At 36.0% G+C, this 22,305-nt stretch overlaps 2 protein-coding genes across 3 annotated transcripts in view; one reads left to right on the top strand and one right to left on the bottom strand.

Moving 5' to 3' along the window:
* Positions 1-22,305, bottom strand: part of mroh1 (maestro heat-like repeat family member 1) — a 75,936-nt gene that overhangs the window by 46,818 nt on the left and 6,813 nt on the right. For both annotated transcript variants that reach the window (XM_058746485.1, XM_058746488.1), the window contains exons 5-10: positions 14,413-14,499; positions 11,003-11,140; positions 10,749-10,906; positions 10,304-10,396; positions 7,152-7,219; positions 1,359-1,570 (exon numbers count right to left, since the gene is read on the bottom strand). The gene's annotated coding sequence lies outside the window, so the exon portion shown is untranslated. The remainder of the gene's footprint in view (positions 1-1,358; positions 1,571-7,151; positions 7,220-10,303; positions 10,397-10,748; positions 10,907-11,002; positions 11,141-14,412; positions 14,500-22,305) is intronic.
* Positions 18,116-21,199, top strand: scxb (scleraxis bHLH transcription factor b). Its single transcript, XM_058746489.1, has 2 exons — positions 18,116-19,066; positions 21,037-21,199. The coding sequence occupies exons 1-2, from the start codon at positions 18,503-18,505 to the stop codon at positions 21,073-21,075; spliced, it is 603 nt and encodes a 200-aa protein (XP_058602472.1). The 5' UTR covers positions 18,116-18,502; the 3' UTR covers positions 21,076-21,199.

Raw genomic sequence — 22,305 nt, 5'->3', positions numbered from 1 at the left:
CCACAGAAGCAATCAATCAATCAGATTCCAAACTCTCCACCATGGCCAAGACCAAAGAGCTGTCCAAGGATGTCAGGAACAAGACTGTAGACACAACACAAGGCTGGAATGGGCTACAAGACCATTGCCAAGCAGCTTGGTGAGAAGGTAACAACAGTTGGTGCGATTATTTGCAAATGGAAGAAACACAAAATAACTCAATCTCCCTCGGACTGGGGCTCCATGCAAGATCTCACCTCGTGGAGTTTCAATGATCATGAGAACGGTGAGGAATCAGCCCAGAACTACACGGGAGGATCTTGTCATTGATCTCAGGGCAGCTGGGACCATAATCACCAAGAAAACAATTGGTAACACACTACGCCGTGAAGGACTGAAATCCTGCAGCGCCTGCAAGGTCCCCCTGCTCAAGAAAGCACATGTACAGCCCGTCTGAAGTTTGCCAATGATTCAGAGGAGAGCTGGGTGAGTGTGTTGCGGTCAGATGAGACCAAAATTGAGCTCTTTGGCATCAACTCAACTCGCCATGTTTGGAGGAGGAGGTTGCTGCCTATGACCCCAAGAACAACATCCCCACCGTCAAACATGGAGGTGGAAACATTATGCTTTGGGGGTGTTTTTCTGCTAAGGGGACAGGACAACTGCACCGCATCATTATTGTTCAAATAAACCTGACATTAAAATTATAGACTGATCATTTCTTTGTCAGTGGGCAAACGTACAAGTGAAGTCATTACGCTATTATGCTGAATAGCTCTTTTAACTGGTGCATTGAATCAAACAGTCCAAAAGAAACTAATTTAGAGACCCTTTCAGCATCAAAATGATTTGAGAAAACACATAGCTAGAAACATCATTACGCGTTAATGTAAAAGAACTGCTTTTTTGACTTGTTCATTGAATCTCATCCCAAAGAATGCTTTGCAGACTTAAAAAAACGCTAGTGTGTGCATGTGCACCAAATACTGTCCGTAATAAAACATTTTAAAAAAGAGCTATACAATCTTATTTCTTAATTGGATCGATGTGTGATTTTGACCTTTTGATTTACACAGGTCTACATAATTTCCATATGAAACACACAATATACCTAAACATATTTGCCCAATGGAAAAGTGCAGGAGTATTTTAGCTTTATTAAATGTGACACGTCCCCCTGAGGACACCGACAGCAGGTCTTGGTCGTTTCATACTGATGAATTTGTTGACAGTTGATTTAAAAACAATATTGTAATGCTTTTTTATACTAGACAGATTTGACATAGTTACTGCCGTTATGAAGAATATGCAAGCCCAGAGGTCTGAAATCTAGAGTCCAATATAAAATTTTAAGTCACGTATCTACAGCTGGAGATTACCTGTAATGATGTCATATGGTTGTTATCACGCTTATTGATGAGAGGTTGGAAGAGGAGGAAATGATCTTATTAATGGTATTAAACTGTCTGCAAGGTCTGGAGCCATGGGTTTCTTGTGTGCGGCATGAATCCAGTTCTGCTGGCTGGTAAATCGATCCGTATGATGAGGGCCCCGTGGCTGAAGCCGGTGTGAAAACTGATACGGCATCTACCTGTCAAGAGTTTGGCAACAAATGCGTCTTGGATCAAATGAGACATCATGCAAATCAGACATAAATATGAGATACAATTTTTTTCAGTATGCGTGTGTGTGTGTCTGCTAGGCATTTAAACCCCATTTTCAACCCACCAGCCCAACCTGGAATATTTTTTCTTGCGGTTTATGCTCTTGCCTTTCTCAACTTTAAAATTTGGCTCTAGTGTTCCTGACATTAATATAATCCACAAACACAGGAGAGAGATCTGAAAGATTCTGGCTGGCTCAAACCCTCTGTTCCAACGGCCAGATTTATCACACCATACCTGCCCCAAACAACACGCTCTCCAAGATCCAATTGTGTTGTCACTGTCATTGATTTAAAATATGTGAATATAGCTGCGTGTAAAATATCCCAGTGAGAAATTTTGCAGGTGGAATTTGGCTCCGGAGGAAACAATGAAGTCATGATGATAAGGTCATATTCGTGACCTGTGGGATGAGTGTCTGAATTCTTTTATTTCCCCATTGAATTTCTTTTTTTTCCCTTTTCTTCTTTTTCTTATAGCGGCATTCTTAGAAATACTTCAATATTAAACAAGGCACACTCTTCAAAAGTTTTTAATTTATTTATTTATGTTTTAAGAAATGAATACTTTTGATCAAAAGTAACAGTAAAGACATTTATTATGTTACAAAAGATTTATGTTTCAAATAAATGATGTTCTTTTGAACATTCTATTCACTAAATAATTCTGAAAAATATATGGTTTCCACAAATCATATATTAAGCAGAATAACTCTTTTCAGACTTTTATAACAATAAGAAATCAGCATATTAGAATGATTTCTGAAGGACAATGTAACACTGAGGACTGGAGCAATGGCTGGGGACAACAGTTATTTAAAATTGTAACAATATTTAACAGAATTACTGTTTTATGATCCTATAAATCCAGGCTTGGCAAACATAAGAGAGTTCTTTCAAAAACATTTTTTGGAAATCGAATGACCCCAAACTTTTGAAAGTAAAGATAGTTCTAGTATTGATGAAATTATGACATTTTTAGTTTAATTCTATGCGATTTTTGCCTATGGGAGTATTTCTGTCTGCCTGGCAAAAATCATAACTAAGAAACGTAAAAACACACCTTTCAGCAATGACCAGCACAGTTTATGGCCATAACAGAAACTAGTTATATGCCTACGATTTGTCCATATCATGAACAATAGTAGTAATGATGCTTTTTTTCACAAGTACAAATAATTAAGAAAAAAATTATAATATCAAAATCATTTTAAGATTCTTGATCCCTGTCCGCTGCCAGCAACGGAAGGTCCTAGCTTATCAAAATTAATGGACACAGTGTAGTGTTAGGATCTTTACCACTCTCCACATACACAGCTTTTTATTACACAATATTTTACAGCCCTTGTGGCTTTTTCTTATTAAGCACGCTGAAATAGCTTTGTGTTTGAACAGCTGTGAACTACAATTTTACTTCTCCTGAGGACACTCAACACTTGCAAAAATATGAGTTCACCCCTCTCCTGTCTTTCGTCCTGGACACTGACACCAGCTTGTAAATCGGTAAATCTCTATGAATAAAGTTTTATTCTGGGCTTGGAGTGATTGGCCACCTCAGGCTGGTCTTCACATACCAGTGCTGAGCTCATATGTGTGTGTGCTTTGGGCCATTTTCAGCAATGAGTCAGATGATACATGATCATGTTTGAATAGTGAATCCTTTAATTGCAAGCTTAATCTCGGAGAAAGGCTAAGAGCAACTTGTACCTGCTGACCCATTACAAACAACAACTGACACGAGTACACTGGGATAAGGTGGCATGCTCACAAAATCTTTTATAGTTTTAATCATGAATTGTATTAATCACGAATTTGAGATGGGCACTTTTGGAGTTTAATTGTGTTTACTTGGAGGATGTGAATTGCAAAGGCACCGTTGTAAGAAAATTAACTAATGAATAAAACCTTTAAACTAGAACTCTATATACTCTGATCACATCCAAGGCACATAAACAAGCGTGATGGTCCATTTGAGTTAAAATTTCAATATTTGTTCCAATAATCCCTTATTTAAAAATTAACATTTAACAAAATATTGTATTTCACCCTAAATTAAAAGCAGGGGTTTGTTTAGAAATAATTGGCAGCTTCAGTTTTTAATTCTCTTAAGCAAGAGGATTAAGGCATCAAAAATTAATCATGTTCTTCCAGCTTTCTTTGAACCAAGTTTCAATTCCATCCCATCTGAAATAAAAAAATAACCATTGGCCAACTGAATGGTGTTAGTTTACCTCTACTTTGCATATGAAGTGCAGTCAGAAGTGAACAACAACATCATCAGTTTCATCATTTTGCCCATTACTTTTATTGTAAATTTATTTTTTCTTTGCATTTTAGTGTTTAAAGGTCCTTTGAAAACGCAGAAAAAGTCTGATCCAGTGAATAGTAACTCTATGAAAGTTACTATTCCATTATTTTCAGTTAATAGAAAATTTGGGACATTTTGATAAGGGGAATTAAAAAACTTGCAGCAATTGAAGTGTCTATGCCAAACTGTTCACGTATTACATAAACTGGCACATAATATGAACAATGCTTAACAGTCTGCTTGGAGGTCCTCAAAATACAGTGAAAAGCAACAACTGTGAAAAGTTTTTCATCTTTCGTTGTGTAGCTAGAGAACATTTTCTGTGTCATGGCACACATATTGATGCTTTACAAGCCCTATAGTTTTTTTTATGAGACTTTATGAAGTCAGAAAGCATGAAAGGAATTTTAACACACTATACCTTGAAATAAATATGCTCCTGCATATCAATATTTCTCTTTAACACCATGCACAGTATATTCTTAGTATTTAATTAATTAAATCACTTTGGCTGAGATTGGACAGTCAGAGAAATCTGAGAAAGAGAGAAACATTCTGTCCTTTGTATAAATTTTGGCACTACTAGATACTTTATTACAAAGCAGAAGGATGAATTTATGCTTTATGCGTGCTTGGCTAATGTTTAGGATAGAAAACCTGAACCGTTAAAGATCCACTAAGGACATGTTCAGACTGCATATAAGACTTGGGAGTAACAACCAGGTCCTAAATCTTTCTAACCAATGAGCTTATCTTAAGATATCCTTCTTTCTGTGAAGTAATTTAACATTTCAAGCCATTTTCAGTTTTAACTGCAATTTATATATGACTGTCAGTCTGTTAAAAATATTAATTATTTAATTCAATGCATTTTGCAATTTAAAAAAAAACATACATTTACATTAAAGGTCCTTGCACACTGAGTCCGAAATTTTCGTATGTGTTTGTTCGGTTTTTTAATTTTTTATTTGTAAGAAAGCGCAGAAAATCGCAGATAAGAAAACGCAGAAAATCGAACCCGATCCAAATTTTTTTTTTATGACGGACGGCAGGCAGTGTGTAAACGTGATTGACACATTGTGAGGTCATATTTATTTACATATTTTGGACAAGAATTTCGGAATCAGTGTGCAAAGACCTTAACGGTGAATGAAATGCTGGAGTTACCAAGATGTTTGTCTCTAGCAGGCAGTACTATTTGCATGTGGTATCCAGCTGTACCACACTATTGGTAGTCATTGAATCTTTCTGCTCCTCATTTGCATAATGTTGCATAATGTTTCTACTTACAAGGGTCCCTGGCACAGGTGTCTCATTGAAAATTAATGACATCCAGTTGTTTAGATGCAACAAAACTAAGAAATGGGAACATACTAACATTTCTGCTGTAATAATTTTGGGAATTGTTTTTTTTTTAATAAATACTGTAAATGCTACTAGACTGATAATTCTTACATTTTGATGGTGGATCTTTACATTGTCTGCTTGATATGAGCTTTATAATATGTGCATAAATAAAGGCTGTTTCATGAACTATGTAAACATGCACCAGATGGATGAATTTGGCCAATTTTTATTCCTTTAGGAGGCTGTCAAATTAAAAAGAACTAAAAAATAAACGTTTAAAGCACATCCCGGGAATCCTACATTCTGTTCCACTCAACTGCACTTCATCTAGCTCATTCTTTGCTACCCGTCTGTAAAAGTGAATGGGTCAGGGAGCAAAAATTAGTTTTTTTTTTTGTAATTAGCTCCACAAAAAACTAACTGAACAAGCTTTAGCCTCACCTAGCCATATTTCATTATTATTCCTTTTATTCAAATTAGGGACCAGTTTTTGCTTGCTAAATTTTTGATGTTTGGGAGCAAGACTAGTCTAATGCCATCTGTTGGTAGTAATCCACTTGTCAAGCATGTGTTTTATACTAGGAGGACCAGGGATTAATTTCACGGTCACCAAAAGAGTGTAAAATGGCCTGCTTAGCTCTAAAGTTAAAAGATTTATTGCAATGTTCATGCAAGCTACAATAGCAAACAACAAGATTCTTAATTCTAAACCACTAAATCTGAGGGACGGATCACAGAAAAATACAAAACTAAAATTAAATACAAAATTATTGATTGATCCTCATGCACTGATAAAAATGATTTTGTGGTGAAGTAAATACTACAGAAAAACAAATGTAATTTCTACATTAAATAATTTAGTTCAGGCAAGAATTTAAATAAAAGAGTAAATTCAATATTAGTACTCAATTTAAGCTTGTAGAATTTAAAGTTTGAACTTATAAGTATATTTTACTTGAAATTGTTTGTTATTTTTACAAATATTGTTTAAGAAAATATCAACGTCATGATCCCGTTGTTCCCATCATGCACTTGGGCATGAATAATTAATAATATATAATTAATACTTTTTTTTTTGTTGCTGTTTTCAAGATGTATTTAGGTTGTTTTGTGGTTTGTATGCCCTTTTCCATACAAGAAAAGCAAATGGTGACCATGGCTGTCAAGCAAGATTTTCTGTAATTTTATGGAGTTTGAGAAGGAGCTGTATGGAAGAGAGCAGCTCAGACATTCAAATGTTGTTTTCCACAGAGGAAAGAAAGCATGATGGTGAGTAAATAATGACAGAATTTTTCATTTAATTTTGGGTTAACTATCCCTTTATGTGCTTTCCAGCTGAGGACTCTGGCTTTCTGGTTCATGGCACTCTGGGGGTTTCCTGTTGTGCTGAAGGTCAATACACAGCTGACGCTTGAGAACGAGGGAGGGATAAATCAAAGTATGGTTATGAAGGAGGTGAAGAGAGAGAGAAAAGGGTAATCAAGGAAAGGAAGCAGGAAGAGCTGCTTTACTATGGCTGTCATGGTCGGTATTTGACAGCTAAAGTGGCTTGAGTGGGTATCCTCATAAGAAAATGAATTACACAGGAAACACTACAGCACCTGCTCTTACAGTAGTGCTTTTACACTTTGACTTTGTAACAAATCTCTCGTTATATTTCTCCAAGTGAAGTGCATGTGAGAAATCACAGCCTCGTCCTCATGCTCAGTCCAGCATTACTCTATTTCCTAAGGGAATTGTTTTATTTACATAAAATGAAAAATCCTTTAGACTTCTCTCCAAAGATAGAGAGGGGATATTCATTAGTTAAAATCATATCAAGTCCAAAATAATTGATTTAATAATCAAACACACCTTAAAAGAGGCCCATAATCCTGGCACAGTTGTGGTAGTTGAGAGTATATCCGAAACAAATCTCTCATCTGAAAGAAAGGAAACAGAAGAAAAACAATGTTTATTCAGGCCATATCTCATCTAGAGAGGTTTCAATAATAAAAGCAACCTTTTTATGTTTTATCTCAGGGAAAATGTAAGGCTTGTGGACCTCCAGTTCATTAAACTTTATTAAACGACAGAATATCTATGCATCCAGTCACACATTAAGCAAGAAGGTGTTACATTGGGCCTTGCCATTGTATAAAGCCAAGTCAGATGTTACTATCTACACCATACTTGAGTGAAAAATAAGACGGAAAACTGTTTTGGCTAAGGGTCTGCATTTCCATGCAACTAAATTATTCAGCATAATACATTTTGAGTGATATTAAACCTTGCTGACATGAAAACCACATGTATATGTATGTGGGTTCAGACAGAACATTCTGTATTCTTCAAATTCTCTGCATAAATGTGAATGAAAAACACCACAAATAATCAAATGTTGTGAATATAGCATTCTGAATACAACATCTGACAGATTTTCAATGTATATTAAGTAAGTAAAAGCACTCTTATTAATTTAATGAATCATTTTTGTGTGGCATTGTTTGCTTAAGATGGCATTACAACACCAACTCTCATAAAAGGTAAGAAATGGATCAGATCAGACAACTCAATCAGCAATAAAGGAACGTATCAGGTTCAGAGAAGAAGAAGAAGAAAGGTTAAACAAACTCCACAAACCCAACACGTTATAATACACTGCATAACGTTTCAGACACAAACCATGTGGAACTCAAAAATGATGGATCTGCCATGAAGAGAAGAATGTTCCTCAGGCTTGTGCACGCTTTTCTGTCTACTTATGTTTCTCTTGGCAAAGCTCTGCATGGCCATCTTGTTTTTCACAAGGAGCCTCTGTCCACGCATATATGGTTGAACTTTATGAGCATAGTAGACAAAAGTGGCAGAAGCACATTTCACTGGCTGGAAGACCCTCCATCCTCTGTCAGTTCTAGCATCAGCTCGGTGAATGAAACTAAGCATATCCATGGTCACAGAACCGGAGCCTTGAAAGGCTCTGAGGCCACTTAGCTCATGACTTCTGAGTGAACTTGACGGCTGGAAATATATTCCAAACTTACAATCTCTCTGCTCACTTATTGTAAATAAAGGAGAAATTTCAAGTCAAGCATTGCAGTTGTCATGCATAGACAAACTAGCACTAGTAATGTCGTCAATGAGATTATGGTCAAAAAAGTTCATTAACAAAGAGGCGGAAAAAGTGACAATAAATATATGAATTGATTCAAAACATACTGTTGATGAAAATATGATTTTAAAATTACATTACAATACAGCGCAGCAGTGATTATGCATTTTTGTAGGCCAACACATAAATTAGTATCACTCTGGTTCCCTCAACAAAAACCCAATCAGATTTTTGGATTATCGTTTATGATTTTTACGTGCTTTGTTCACCATCATAATCTCCACAAATAAGCACAACTTTTATGAATTTTGAAGACTAAATACAATTGGCAGAAGTCAAAAGCTTATAATATAAATGAACAACACCACAGTTGCATAACTTCAGTGCCACCACCAGCTCAGATTCTTTCAGTCTTTTAAAATTCCCTGAAATTTTAATTTCGAATAGTTTTCAAGAGCGTAATTGTTGAATTAGAAACCCAACAAGGCGATGAATGCAGAGTCAGTGGACTTGTGACTAATATCGGTTAGCCGTGATGATGTTTAATGTCCCGGACAACCTCTGTAGCTCCTTTTAGCCACTTGTTAGCAACTGCCTTCTTCAAAAGAAATAAAAGCAAAAAATCAATCATTCATTCACTCATAGAGGGTATTACTGATGTATTTAATGTTGTAGATTAAAATGTCTAAAAATATGAAAATATCTTTTGTAAACCACAGAAATTATTTCAGGCATTTAACCAAAAACCCATTCTAAAACCCCATTGGTACGATAGAACGGAAGTGCTAAAATGCAAACTCCAGGTTTTGGCCTGCAAAACTTTTGACTTTTGTTAAACATTGATACAGGTTTAAAACAAATATTTAAAATGTTGCAATATTTGGTTTATTTTGCACTCATAAACTAAAATGTTTATTTCATTGACTAAATTAAATGTTAATTAAAATTAGATTAAGATTTAGTCAGAGTAAAACCAACTAAAAATTTCACATGACAAAATAACATGATAAAAAAAACAAAAGGATATTTTGGTCAAAAGACAAAAAATATGATTAAAATAAAAAAAAATGAAAAATAACTAAAATAAAAATGAACACCAGTGTTTCTTCAAAACTGTATGATTATTTTTCCCTTTAGTCCAAAACTGATACAGTACATCAGTATGGCTGCTGTTCTGGGGGAAAGCAGGAAAAAAATGTTGGTGTCTGGCAGGCCCATAAAAATGCAGAGTCGCTGTAAGTAAAACATCCTACACCATGAAGCATGTACCAAGGAATCACTCCTGAGGGCAGCATTGAAAGGTTTGGAAGAGGGCTAATCAGTGCCTGAGTGGGTGTTGTAGAAATGAAAAGTTTTGAAGCCATTCTCAGTTCAGTCCAAAAGCTCCTCCTCTCCATTTAAAGATAGCCAGGCAACGCTTAAATATAAAATAAGAACTTCACTTCTAGAAAAAAAAAAAAGAATAAAAATATTTTTCAAGTTCCAGTGCAGAGAGAAGCAGGGTTTTTTTGGCCGTAATTTATTGTATTTCATCAAGCGTACAGAGGATTTGAGCTGTAAACTGCACTTTCCCTGCATTTATTTTCTATTTTACAGCCATTACAAACACATTTGTGTGATTTGTAATCTCTGCAGGCTGCCGTGAGGACATTTCATCTGAACTTATTCATGATGCTCTTGGAAGACAGTTTCAGGGCAAAGGTTAAATCAACAAGGCACCGTTCCAACTCATCTTGAGGAAAAACTGCACATCTGATTAAGCGAGTTACATCTCAGTAAAGGAAATAGTTATGAAATGAAAACTTTCAAAATAAATCACAGATAATCTAAATGATGAATGAGGTATCCAGATAACGCGAGATAAGTGAGGAAGTGAGAAACATTTATTTTGTTTTACATGTTCTTTGTCACTCACCTCTTTAAAAATACCCCAGAAACCACCAAAGACCCGTTTGAGTTAGTCAGTTAGGCAGTCCACTTTGCAGTCATCTTGAGCATCTCCAGGTGGCTATTTGCAGTAATCCAAGCACAGGAAAAGAAAAACATCAATGAAACTATTCATCAATGATGCATTCAAATTTAAATGAGGATTCTAATCAGACAAAAATATTTACATCAAATTGCACCAACAATATGTATTTTTCTGGCTGGTGCAGCCAATTCACATACATATTCAAGAGTAAACAAACATGCGATGCCTCTATGAAAATAAAATCTCGTAACTACAACCTACAGGCGCTACACTGAGTGTTATGATTTCTCCCATTCATATCATATAATGTCTCTTCCCACACTGTTCATCAAAACACCTTAGAATTGTAACTGTCAGCTTCATCCCACACTGCGTCATTACGAATTACCAGTAAAATGACCAGCTCATCCATTCTCATCCCATGATGATGGATCCAGCACTGATGAAACTCTTTTACAGAAAGTTTTCTTGTGGTGCTGATGAAGTGCTGATATCCCCTCTCTGTCTCAGGCCGGTTTCAGGCATAACTCAGCAACACAAATTCATCTGAAATGAGGCAGCATTAAGAGGGCAATTTGGCAATTCATTTCAGATGGCGGAGTGACCGCAATTATTTGTTTTTGGATGCTATTGAGAACGTACGTTTTGAAAAAGGATGTGTGAGGGCAAATGTTCCACCAGTCTATGACTGATATATGCCTTGTGGATTTCCCTTACACTCACTCAGAGCTTTTCCTCAATGGATAATGACAAGCATATGTCCAAAAGATCCTTCGAACTCTGCGAACACACACACAGGAATCAGTTTAAATTAGGAATAGTCCACATGATCAAACGTACTAAAGCACCATCATAAACGAACAGCAAAAACTTCCTGTTAGGCTTCAAAAAGTACATTTGAAAGTTCATACATTTTATTGACAATTTACTATAAGCTTCAACGCCAAATTTACCGAGGCCATTTTGTAAATCATTTGAACATTTTATGGCCTGCAATAAGCGTTTTCATATTATTTCTGATCTGGCCACTATAGTCAAACAATTTTGCCAAACGCTATAAAGAAAAGAGACAACCGAGCCAACGCTTGAGGATAAAGCAGACACAATTGTACATTATACTCAATTCTTGTTTTTTACACCATGCATAATGGAGCCCTGAGAGTTTCCAGCAAATATTTGTTCTAAAAATCCATCTGCATGTACTCACCCACACCCAAAATGGATGACTGGTTTTTGGGCCCTAATCTACATTAACAGGATCGTGCAGCCAAAAAAAAATGAGCTCATTGGTCTCACTGCAAAAGATGATATAAGCAGCCAGTTAGCTACTGCTTACATTACAAATGACCACAAGCAGCAAAGTGGGGCGTGCAATGTTGATGGAGATGAAACGGTGTTGGAAACGGTCCATAATGGAATGAACGGCAAAGGAAAACCTCCAGTTTCCATTTAAGGTTCATTTCCGTTCAGATATGTTCGAGATGTCTGTGTTTCTGGCTGCTACTGAACTAAGCAGCTGTAATTTAAAAAGCATAGTCATTTTTATGTATAATCATGACTGTATATTTCAGCTACATTTTATTATGCATCTAATTCGATTAGAATTGAAATGAAAGACAAATGCTGAGGACAGACAGTCAAGGTTGTACACTCACTGTTACTCATGCTTTCTATGAATTACTGATGCACGCGGTTACGTAATGAACACATTTTAAATGTAATGTGTAATGTAGTGAACATATGTCATGGACCATGCTGGTAAACGTTGTAATGAAAACATATGTGACCTTGTGCACTCTGACATTCTGCCTTGGTCGAGCAGGAATCGGCAATGTCGCTGGGTAATCATCATTAATAAAAAATAATAGCTGCAAATTGCAAATTTCCTGTCAAACTAGCCACCCCCTTGAGAAGTACTTGTGCCTGTAAATGTGTGATTTTTCTCTACTAAAACCTGCAAAATTTGACATTTTTACTCATCACTGAAACCCATTTCAAGAAACATTCTGAACCACTTAATAAAAAAAATTACACCTAAAACTGTACCGACGAAACCATTTATTTTTAGGTGTATTTTTGATAATGAAAATATATGTCTATTATTATTAAGTCATTAATTATTAAATCTTAATTATTAGCTATTAACTATTAATTAATAACAGTGCAACTGTTACAGAAAAAAAGTTCCAGATATAAACTCTTTTTAAATACACACACACATACATATATATATATATATATATATATATATATAGAATCCTGACTCACCGTTTTCCATATACTTGTAAACCTTTTCATTTAAACAAATGTAAAAGCAAATAATGTAAATTTACTGAAAAACCTTTGGATGGTTAAAACATTTTTAATAATAATAAAAAATATTTATTCACTAAAATAAAAAAGTGAAGCTGCAAATTACAAGTGGTTGCATCCTAGATGATGAGCAGATGTTTTAAAGGGATAGTTCACCCAAAAATGAACATTCTGTCATGAATTACTCACCCTCATGTCGTTTCAAACCCATAAGACCTTCATTCATTTCTGGAACACAAATTAAGACATTTTTGATGAAATCCGAGAGCTTTCTGACCCTGCATAGACAGCAACGCAACTACCACGTTCAAGGCCCAGAAAGGTAGTAAGGACATTGTTAAAATAATCCAAGTGACATCAGTGCCTCAACCTTAATTTTATGAAGCTACACAAATACTTTTTTAAATAAAAAAATAACGACTTTATTCAACAATTTCTTCTCTTCCCTGTCAGTCTTCGATGAGCGTTTACAACAATACCACACATGCATGTGGTGCTGCTGACGCAGGAGCCGGCATTCTGACGTAGAACCCGGATGCGTTGTGCCTTGTTTGCAAGCAGAGGAATACACACGCATGCATTGTGGTACTCTCATGAATGTGCGGTAAATATTTCATGACAGAATTGTAATTTTAGGGTGAACTATCCCTTTAAGATTTTGTTCTGGTACGGCACCTGGAGCAGATATATGATGTGTTCCCACAATGAAGAGTGAACAAAGAGGAAAATGCTTTGAATTTAAAAGAGTCACTAAATTAGTGGTGAGCCATTGTTAGCGGGGCCACAGGTTAGTCCCAGGGCTCCAGTTAGAAGGGGCGGAGGTGGATTTTACAAGCCCAGGCTGAAGAGCCGCAGTGGGATTGCCCTCACCAGCTGCCTGCTTTACAAGGCAAACTTCAAAGATAAGGCCTTGACTTACCCCCCTCCAGTACATTGCCACACCACCAACTACACTCCTTCTTTGGGTTACACAGTGTGAGTAAAGCAACATGTCTCACGGTTCACTTGTAATGACTTATTTTGAGTGACACACTCCAGTATGTGAGAAAATGCCTGTTGACTAATGGGGTTTTAGGGAAACCTGTCACACTAGATGATGTCAGGGTTCCACAGACCCCCAAATATGATGACCCCCTTCCTAATATATAATGTAAAAGCAGCCATATATTTTCATGCATAAAGACTGATTTATACTGTGTGAGAAAAAAAAAATGAAAACATGAAGACGTTGTCTGCCAAATTAAATAACCGGCTTTTATATTACTACTGTACTAGTCAAAGTTACGTATTAAAATATTATCTGGAAAATATTGATTTTGTAATAACAATTTTTTGTACTCACTAATATTACAGTAATATTAGATACATTCCCCTGATGAGAAAGTTTTTTTTAATTCTACTAAATTTGTAGTGCTTTTCGCAATAGGTATTGTTCCAGTTAGCAGTTGTAATGTTAACTTTGACAGCCCTAAAAAAATACATAATACAAAATATTTTTTTCCTTTCAAATTATAAAACTATAATATATACGTATTATTTTTTTATTATAAAACAATAAAAAAAAAATGTAATAATTTTCCTTTTATATTATATTATATTATATTATATTATATTATATTATATTATATTAATGTTTGATCAGGATTCTGTAAGGTAGATCTGTCAGAAAAGCTCTGAAGGGCACAGAATTCCAGAAGTTTCTAAATGGTTCACTTTTTCCATTTCAAAACCCCACTGACCTGCTTTGCCGTCTGAATTCTTTGGCTTCCGAGGAACGGGACGATTACGGCATGGAATTTCAGTGAAGACTGACTTCATTTCTGCTCCTGAAATAGAGGGGTTGGAAGTCAGAGGCAAGGCCACAGAAAGGCAATTACCAGTCAGCAGTGGAGAGATGAGATAGACGCCAGATTATTTCTCCTCGTTCGACTGAGGGGTTGAGTTTATGTGACCTACTCTAAACAGCATTGCCCTATTTTACAGAAACAGCCCCAGTCTATAGATCTGACTGATGAGGTCACAATTCATTACTAATTAGACCTCTTGCGTGACACGTAAAGGGATATGCACGTTAAAATGAGACAGCTGATAGGGTCTCTCTTTCCCTCTCTCTCTCCCTCCACCCCTAAATCCATCTCCTCTTACACTAAATGAGCCAGCTGCGGAGGCCCTGTCCTGTCAGGCGTGGTTGCTGCCTGCTGGCCTGTCCCCAACTATGGCTAGACAGCGGAGTCCCCCGATAGTTGACTGGACGTACGTCCGGCAGACATCCATAACGACCGTCTGCAGTCCTGAGCAAAGGATTAGTGATGGATTTTGACAGTTTCCTGACCAATGCCAGAAGAGTTCAACTACATAGGGCACAAGGAGAAGGGCACTTAATGCTGGGATGACGTTTTACCACAGATGTTCCAAAGAAAGTAATGATAATCAGATGTAGAGAAGAACGAACTACCGATCTGCTCTGATTCATAGACATTAAGTTTCAGACCACAGCATTACTGCAATGAGCTTATGCAAGTTTGCTCAAACTAATGACAAAAGTCTTTCTTATTATTTCTTTCTGGTTATGTATATGGGCCATTCTACAGAATTGGTGCAAACTGCTGTCCCACAACCAAAAACACATTTAAAAGCATTTAATTCAAATCTTAGATGTTTACTAAGATCCTTCTATTATCTATTGAAACCCACAATAATATTTAAAATATCAGTAAGCTTAATATATATATAAATCATAATTTATTGGGTACTTTCAATTGGGAGGTGGCCGTCTCGAACCCTGACCCCTAAATTTCAACTTCTGAAAATGATATTGAAATTATTTTTGTATTTTTTTCGATTGTTGTTTTTAAAAGTATCTTTTTGATTTTTCTTTTTTTTTTTTTTTAAAGTGAAATTAAAAAAATATATATATAATGTTTTTTCTAATATTATAATATTAATATAATATTTTCTTTGTAAATTGTGAAAATTTGTGTAAAAAATGTGTCCTGCATTTCTCATGTCACTACCGAAACAGTGTATGTTTTAATCTATTGGCCGAAACTACTGTTAACTACAGCCCTACATTCAGGAAATATTCCTGTGTCCCCCTTTCTCATACCTACAAGGTGCGAGTAGATAGGTCCCACCACTTTGAGGTAAATGTGTTCATAAGTCTGAAAAATCTGTGTGTAACTTCAAGGAATGTCACTACCGAACACCTTTTTTCTGTATTCCATAACATTTAGTTTTCATATGTATACCACTGTTCAGAACTGTGCTAGCTAACCATGTGCTGATTAGCATTTTTGAGCTAGGTTCAAAAGTATCTAAAATTGTCACTACCTAAACAGTCATGACCAAAACATGTCATCATTGTTTTGGTAGCGACAAGAGAGAACGCATAATCCTCATATTTGGGGAAAATAAAAAAAATTTTAGTACAGTTATGCAATTTTTTTGTATTTTAGTATGTTTTAGTAGTGTTTCAGTATGTGAGTTAAAATTCTGTAATGTGATGTGGTTGCTACCAAAGCATTACTGTCACTACAGAAAATGTGCAGTCACTACTGAAACATGGGATGTTTTGTCAAAAAGTATAGTGAATTATCAACTAAGATGTTATGGTAGTTTTTGGTTCATTGTATATTCAAACTAATGAATACATAACTTTGAAATCAGTATTATAAACTGTTTGCTCTTTACAAAGAAAAATTTAATTTGAAACAATAAATCTCATAAATTACATTCAAAATATTGTTAAAAATGTAATTGTTATTTATTTACCTCTGAAGAATTTTAATAAAATAGTAAAAAACTATATTTACAATGTAGATCTAAGCAAAATTTTAATAGATCAATATAACCCTTCTAATTAAATTATTACTACTGTAATTCGGTAGTGACAAATTTGGGGAGAGGACAAATATTCCAAAACTTTCTGAAAATACAATATGAGAATTAACTGCACAATTACTAGAAATCTGTACTTTGGATATTATACGATTTGCATACATACAATTGTGTTTCGAAAAAGACCAATTTTTTTCAAGAAGTTTCCAACTCTTACTTTGGCCCATATGAGGACATGAAAATGTATACTCAGCTCTACTATTTTTTTCTATATGGTACATTTTAATTTTAATTGTAATTTAATTTTAATTTCACAACTTTGGTGTGACGAGGTTACCATTTCTCCATGTTGTTAAACTTAAAAAAAATATATATATATAGAAATATTCCAGATGCTCCAGATTTATTTATTTTATTTTATTTTTTTATTTTTTTTGTCTACCCAAAAGTTTTTAATCCAATGTCTTTTCTTGTGAATAATTAATAAAAGCCAAGTACAAAACGGCATTATCATCTAGGAAGCGGCATCATTTTAGGAAGCGACTGAAATATAAATAAATTAATTAAATACCTAATATATTAGCAAAGGACTTAATGCATTCTATTTTGTGGTTTTATTAGGTTTGTTTCATTCCAAAACATTCCTTCTTGTTTGAAAACAGAAATTAGTATGATAATATAAAAATTTTAAAAAATGATTAAAAATAAGTTACTCATGTAAGTTCATGCTCAGTCCCTTACTGAGTAATTGCTATCTTTACCTCTTTATTTCCAGCATGTTAAATTCCTTCGCCCAAACACACTCATTTTTTAAAAGTTACATAGCTCAAAACGTACAACAGGAAAGACCAGAATGGTAAATGTAAGTGCACTAGGATCCTATAATGGTTGAAAAGTGTTTAGATAAAGAGCAAACCATTTTGGCAACATTTGACAAGAATGGCAAATGAAAATGTAAGTGTGCCCATGACTGTCATACAGCTTTTCAAACAACCAATCAACCATTATAAGCGTCATTATGCGCTTACAGTGAAAACCCTCCACAGCCCAGGGCACTTCCTGTTTAATCAGCACTAGAGCTGCTAGTGAACAATCCCCATATACAAGAACTAATATTATGAATTATGAAGAATTTATATTATGAAAGTTGCATAATATCCTGTGATATTACCCCTCAGTACTGTGCAATCATTTGTCAGGCCTCCTGTGACCGTGGTGCCAAAGGCGAAACGATCTGGGCTAACGTCCACAGACTAAACGCTGTATTTAGGTTCGGATTGGATTGATTCATGAGCATCTGGCTCTGACAATTCACGTTTTTGACAAAGAGTGAGAGGGTGTAGGGAAAAAAGGAAATTTAATAGATTGAATTCAGTGTGAAAGAAATAAAAAAGTAATGCACTGAAAGAAATGAACCAATCTATCATACAGATTAATCTTCAGTGGAAGCATTTCAGGGTCAAGTTTTTAAAAAGGCTAACATGGAGTGAAAGAGACAGAAGGAGAGAGAGAAGTCACTGTATTCTCTCATTCCTCCCACTTGCTCGCTGGATTTCACATTTACGGTGGTTAAAGGAGAGCGGACCCCAGCCACACCCCCTGACTATAAATCCAAGGCATAAGGAAACGCTCAGCTGAAATCACACGTGGAACTGAAGGATCTGGAGCTCACAAACTCATTCACACACGTCTGGGAGGCAACTTGGCATGCTGTGAGCCCAAATAACTGATGACAGTGGAGAAAAGAGCATTTCTTATGAATGAGTGAGTCAGAAGTAACTCGGTCAAGCGTCGCTGGATTGGTTGGATCCCTAAAGCAGGACTGTTTACAGAAGCTAGTTACTTTGCATATAGACCATAGTGTTGACTGGGGTGTACGACTAGAAATTGGGATTGAGTTCACTCCTGTGTTTGTGCAAAGTAGAACGATTCAATAGAGATTTCCGCGCAAGGACAAAGAGCAAAGTCCAGGGGTCCCGTAAGGTGCTGAGCATGTCTTTTGCGATGGTGCGACCAACCCCAGGTCATTTCTTGTGCTCTGAGATCAGCATGCACTCCGAAGATGATGACAACGGCAGTGAGGGTTCTGGATCTGACGACAAATCCTTCCGAATGGCCGGCCACGGCTACGGCGCATTTAAGTTAGGCACTCGCAAAAAGAGGTACGGCTGCCGACCGGTAGCAGCTCCCAGCGAGCTCTGTACTCAGATCGTCGAGATACGCCAGCGGAACACCGCAAACGCCCGAGAGCGGGATCGCACGAACAGTGTAAACACGGCATTCACTGCTCTGAGGACGCTGATACCTACCGAACCAGCTGACAGGAAGCTGTCTAAGATTGAGACGCTGCGGTTGGCCTCCAGCTACATCTCGCACCTGGGGAACGTGCTGCTGGTTGGAGAGGAGAGTGGAGACGGCCAACCTTGTCTCAGGAGCTCGGGAGCCTTGTATCATCACCTCCACAACCTTCCAAAGAGCTCGACACCAAGCCCGGACTCAGAAAACTCGCAGCCCAGACAGATCTGCACATTCTGCCTTAGTAACCAGAGACGGCTGGTGAGTAGCTTGATGAAATGTAGCTGTCAAAATGCATGACAGGCTAGATAGAGATCAAATCTGACTGACGTTTATAGAACAGTCAAAACTTGGAAAATTAGGTGTTTAGTAATAAGTTGTTGTTGTTATTTTGTGACAGGTCAGAGGTCAGTGCATTGTTACTGATTCATGAACTTTATCTGAGATTCAAAGCGGTAGTTCACACAAAAAACAAACACTCTTTTATGTCATTCTAAAACTATATCACATTCTTTCTTCTCTGAAACAGATACTTTAAAGAATATTTCATATATTTTTGTCCAAACGATAAAAATCAGTGGGGACTTTTTTCAAAATATTATCTTTTGTGTTTTACAAAAGAAAAGAAAGCCATACAGGTTTGGAACAAAATGAGGGTGACAAAATGATGACAGAATGTTCATTGTTGGGTGAGCTATCTCTTTAAATGCCATTTATCATAATATTCTAGTGATTGACACAATGAAGCGTTCTGAGTGTGCAACTGACAGATAAGCAGATATTTATGCATAGCTGTTTGAGCCTACATTAGCATAATTTCTTGATGTCATCAGATCATAAATACAGATCACTTTGGCACTGAAACTTGGCAAAACCCTTAATATGCTTGGTCTGACTTCAACCACATTAATTAACATCTACCGCGTTCTAAATGAAAGTGTTTACATGAGCCTCTGTGATGAAAACAAGCAATTCATTTGGCTCTAGACAAAACCTTCATAGAGAGGTACACAAAATGACATGAACGCGCTCTGCACAGGCTGCTACGCGTCTGCTGTGTTTGTGCAGCGCACTAGAAACATCTGGTCTATTCCCCTGACAACCTGAATGTCTTCCTGCGCAGTTCACGAATGTCCTGAGTTCCACCAAAGCCTTCAACACCCTCATCATCATTACGACGGCTAATCCTGAACAGACCCTTTAAACACCACAGTTTAATGAAAACACTCCAGATTCATCCTTTCATCTAGCATTTCATATGCTATTACTGAAATAATATGGCCGTATTCGATGGGCCACAGAGGATTATTTATTTATTAATCAAAATTTCATCGGCTGCGACCAATTAATGAGAGCTGATGAACTCAAATTTGTCAGTGTTCAACCGCAAACATTTAAAAGACTTTGTTTTATCAGCTGAAAGCACTTATTTTTCTGTTATGAGATAAAATTAAGATTAATTTCTCTTTCTTAGTCCATTGTTATAGATCAGTCTTTTTTAAAACATGTACACCTAAAGTCCCACAAGTATAGCTCAAGTACCACTTCATAAATGCCAAACCAGAAAAATAACTTACTGTATACTACACTAGGTATCATTTAAAAAAAGAAAGAAAAAAGAAAGAATTTTTTCCCATCAAAAAATTTTAAAATGATATATTCTGATTAAAAATGATATATTCTATTATATTTATTTTGTAAAAAATTATATATTCTGACGAATTATTTTTAAATGCTTGATTTAAGCGTTTTTTATTGACAGACAGCTATCATAATCCCTAAAAGTTATATGGATTTGATGTATTATTGAATTAACAGATTTTATGCTACTTTTTCATATAGAAAAAGGGAATAAGCACCACACAAACATCCCAAATTAGATGCCAATGTAATGGCAAAACACACACCCAGAAGTGCCTATTGATTCATATGTACCAGGTGGATATGTGACCAAAGATGACGTTATGGTAAGACCCCCAACACAAGCGATCAGATTCCCTAAATGACATCTATCTTTGAGATGGTCCTGATTACGGTTCAGACGTCTGAATAAATCTGACCTGTCGGTAATGACGGTCAGAGTTCAACTGCTCATCAGCGTCCTAATGTGTTTTGAAAATCGAATGAGATAATTGTTTTTATGTGTCTGTAAAACGAATGGATGTACAAGATGTATAAAGACCCTTTAACCTACAAGCTACTCATTCTCTGATCACTTTGCTTTCTTTCAGAACAAAGACAGAGAAAGAAAGACTGCATTAAGAAGTTAATGATGAGGAGAAGAGAGAGTAAAAGAGCATTTCCATCACTTCTGCCTGAAGGAGCGCGCCGGAGCATACTGAACATTTAGTGTAAATTTGCTGTAAATAAGCTGTTTGATTGAATGCAACACTTCTTAACCTGGTGGACGGTGTCATAATGGACAACTACACTGCCTTTCTGAACTTCCATATTTAGAAGCCAAAAACTATGTGAATTTCAACATAACCTCTTTTTTGTTTTATATAGAGGTGATATACTTTTTATACAAAAGTGGTAAGGATGAAGAGGATTATTTGTAATTTAAAAACAGCGAAAGAAAAAAAAAAGAAAGAAAAAAGGGACTTGCTTGCTAACCAGCAAAGAACCTGTTTGTGTTCTTTTGGGTTTGTCTATGATGCATATATTTTGTAGGCACTACACTGAACTTTATTCACAAATGTCAAAACATCGGCTTTTCTTCCTATCAGAACACATTCCTACAGTACGATCAAACATTAATGTCAAGGAGTTGTTATTCTGCAACATAATTATTATTTTTATTTATTTATGCCGATTAAAATTTCAAAACATTGTTTAAACCAAATTATGTATATGCATATGTTGAAAAATCTTGAGTTTGAGGGCTTAAATGAATTCAGACTGTGAGAGGTCTGCAAGAGTAACTGAGAGAGAGATTGAAAGGTGAATGGGAAGGGAGTCAGTAGTAAGTCTGGTTCTGTACGTTCAGTCTAGATGAGATCTGCAGGTAGATTGCGGTTGGCAGACATTGTCCTCTACTTTACCTCTGACCACAAGCTCTTACTCACATTCAAACACACAGGCAAAGACCTTTCCAAATGTCTAATGTAAATGCCTGTCCTGGGTCATCAGCATTACCCAACCTAGGATAGTGCCCTATAGTGTCTTCTAAAGACAATTAATATATCATAATTATTCGAACAGAATTTTTTCTGATGAAGTGTCACATAGCTCAAAACTTTCCTTTTGGTGAAAACATGCTATAAATATTTTTCTACCTAAATATTTTTTATGTTTTTCTGCCAATTTGTTCTTCCTTTGTTACTATCAGAGATACAAACAGGTAAGGGGGAAAAAGGTGAGAACCGGGGGCTCCACGTGGAATTTTTTTTAAAGATATTTGTTTTACATGCTCATTTGTAGTTACTTTAAGGTATTTTTAAAAATATTTTTTATCACCTTATATATGTCCAAAACTGTAATTTTTCACACACACACAA

The sequence above is a fragment of the Onychostoma macrolepis genome, chromosome 16 (assembly GCF_012432095.1).
Source record: "Onychostoma macrolepis isolate SWU-2019 chromosome 16, ASM1243209v1, whole genome shotgun sequence".
NCBI classification, from domain to species: domain Eukaryota; kingdom Metazoa; phylum Chordata; class Actinopteri; order Cypriniformes; family Cyprinidae; genus Onychostoma; species Onychostoma macrolepis.
Note: the sequence above shows the minus strand (reverse complement) of the source record. Positions and strands in the feature narration are given on the sequence as shown.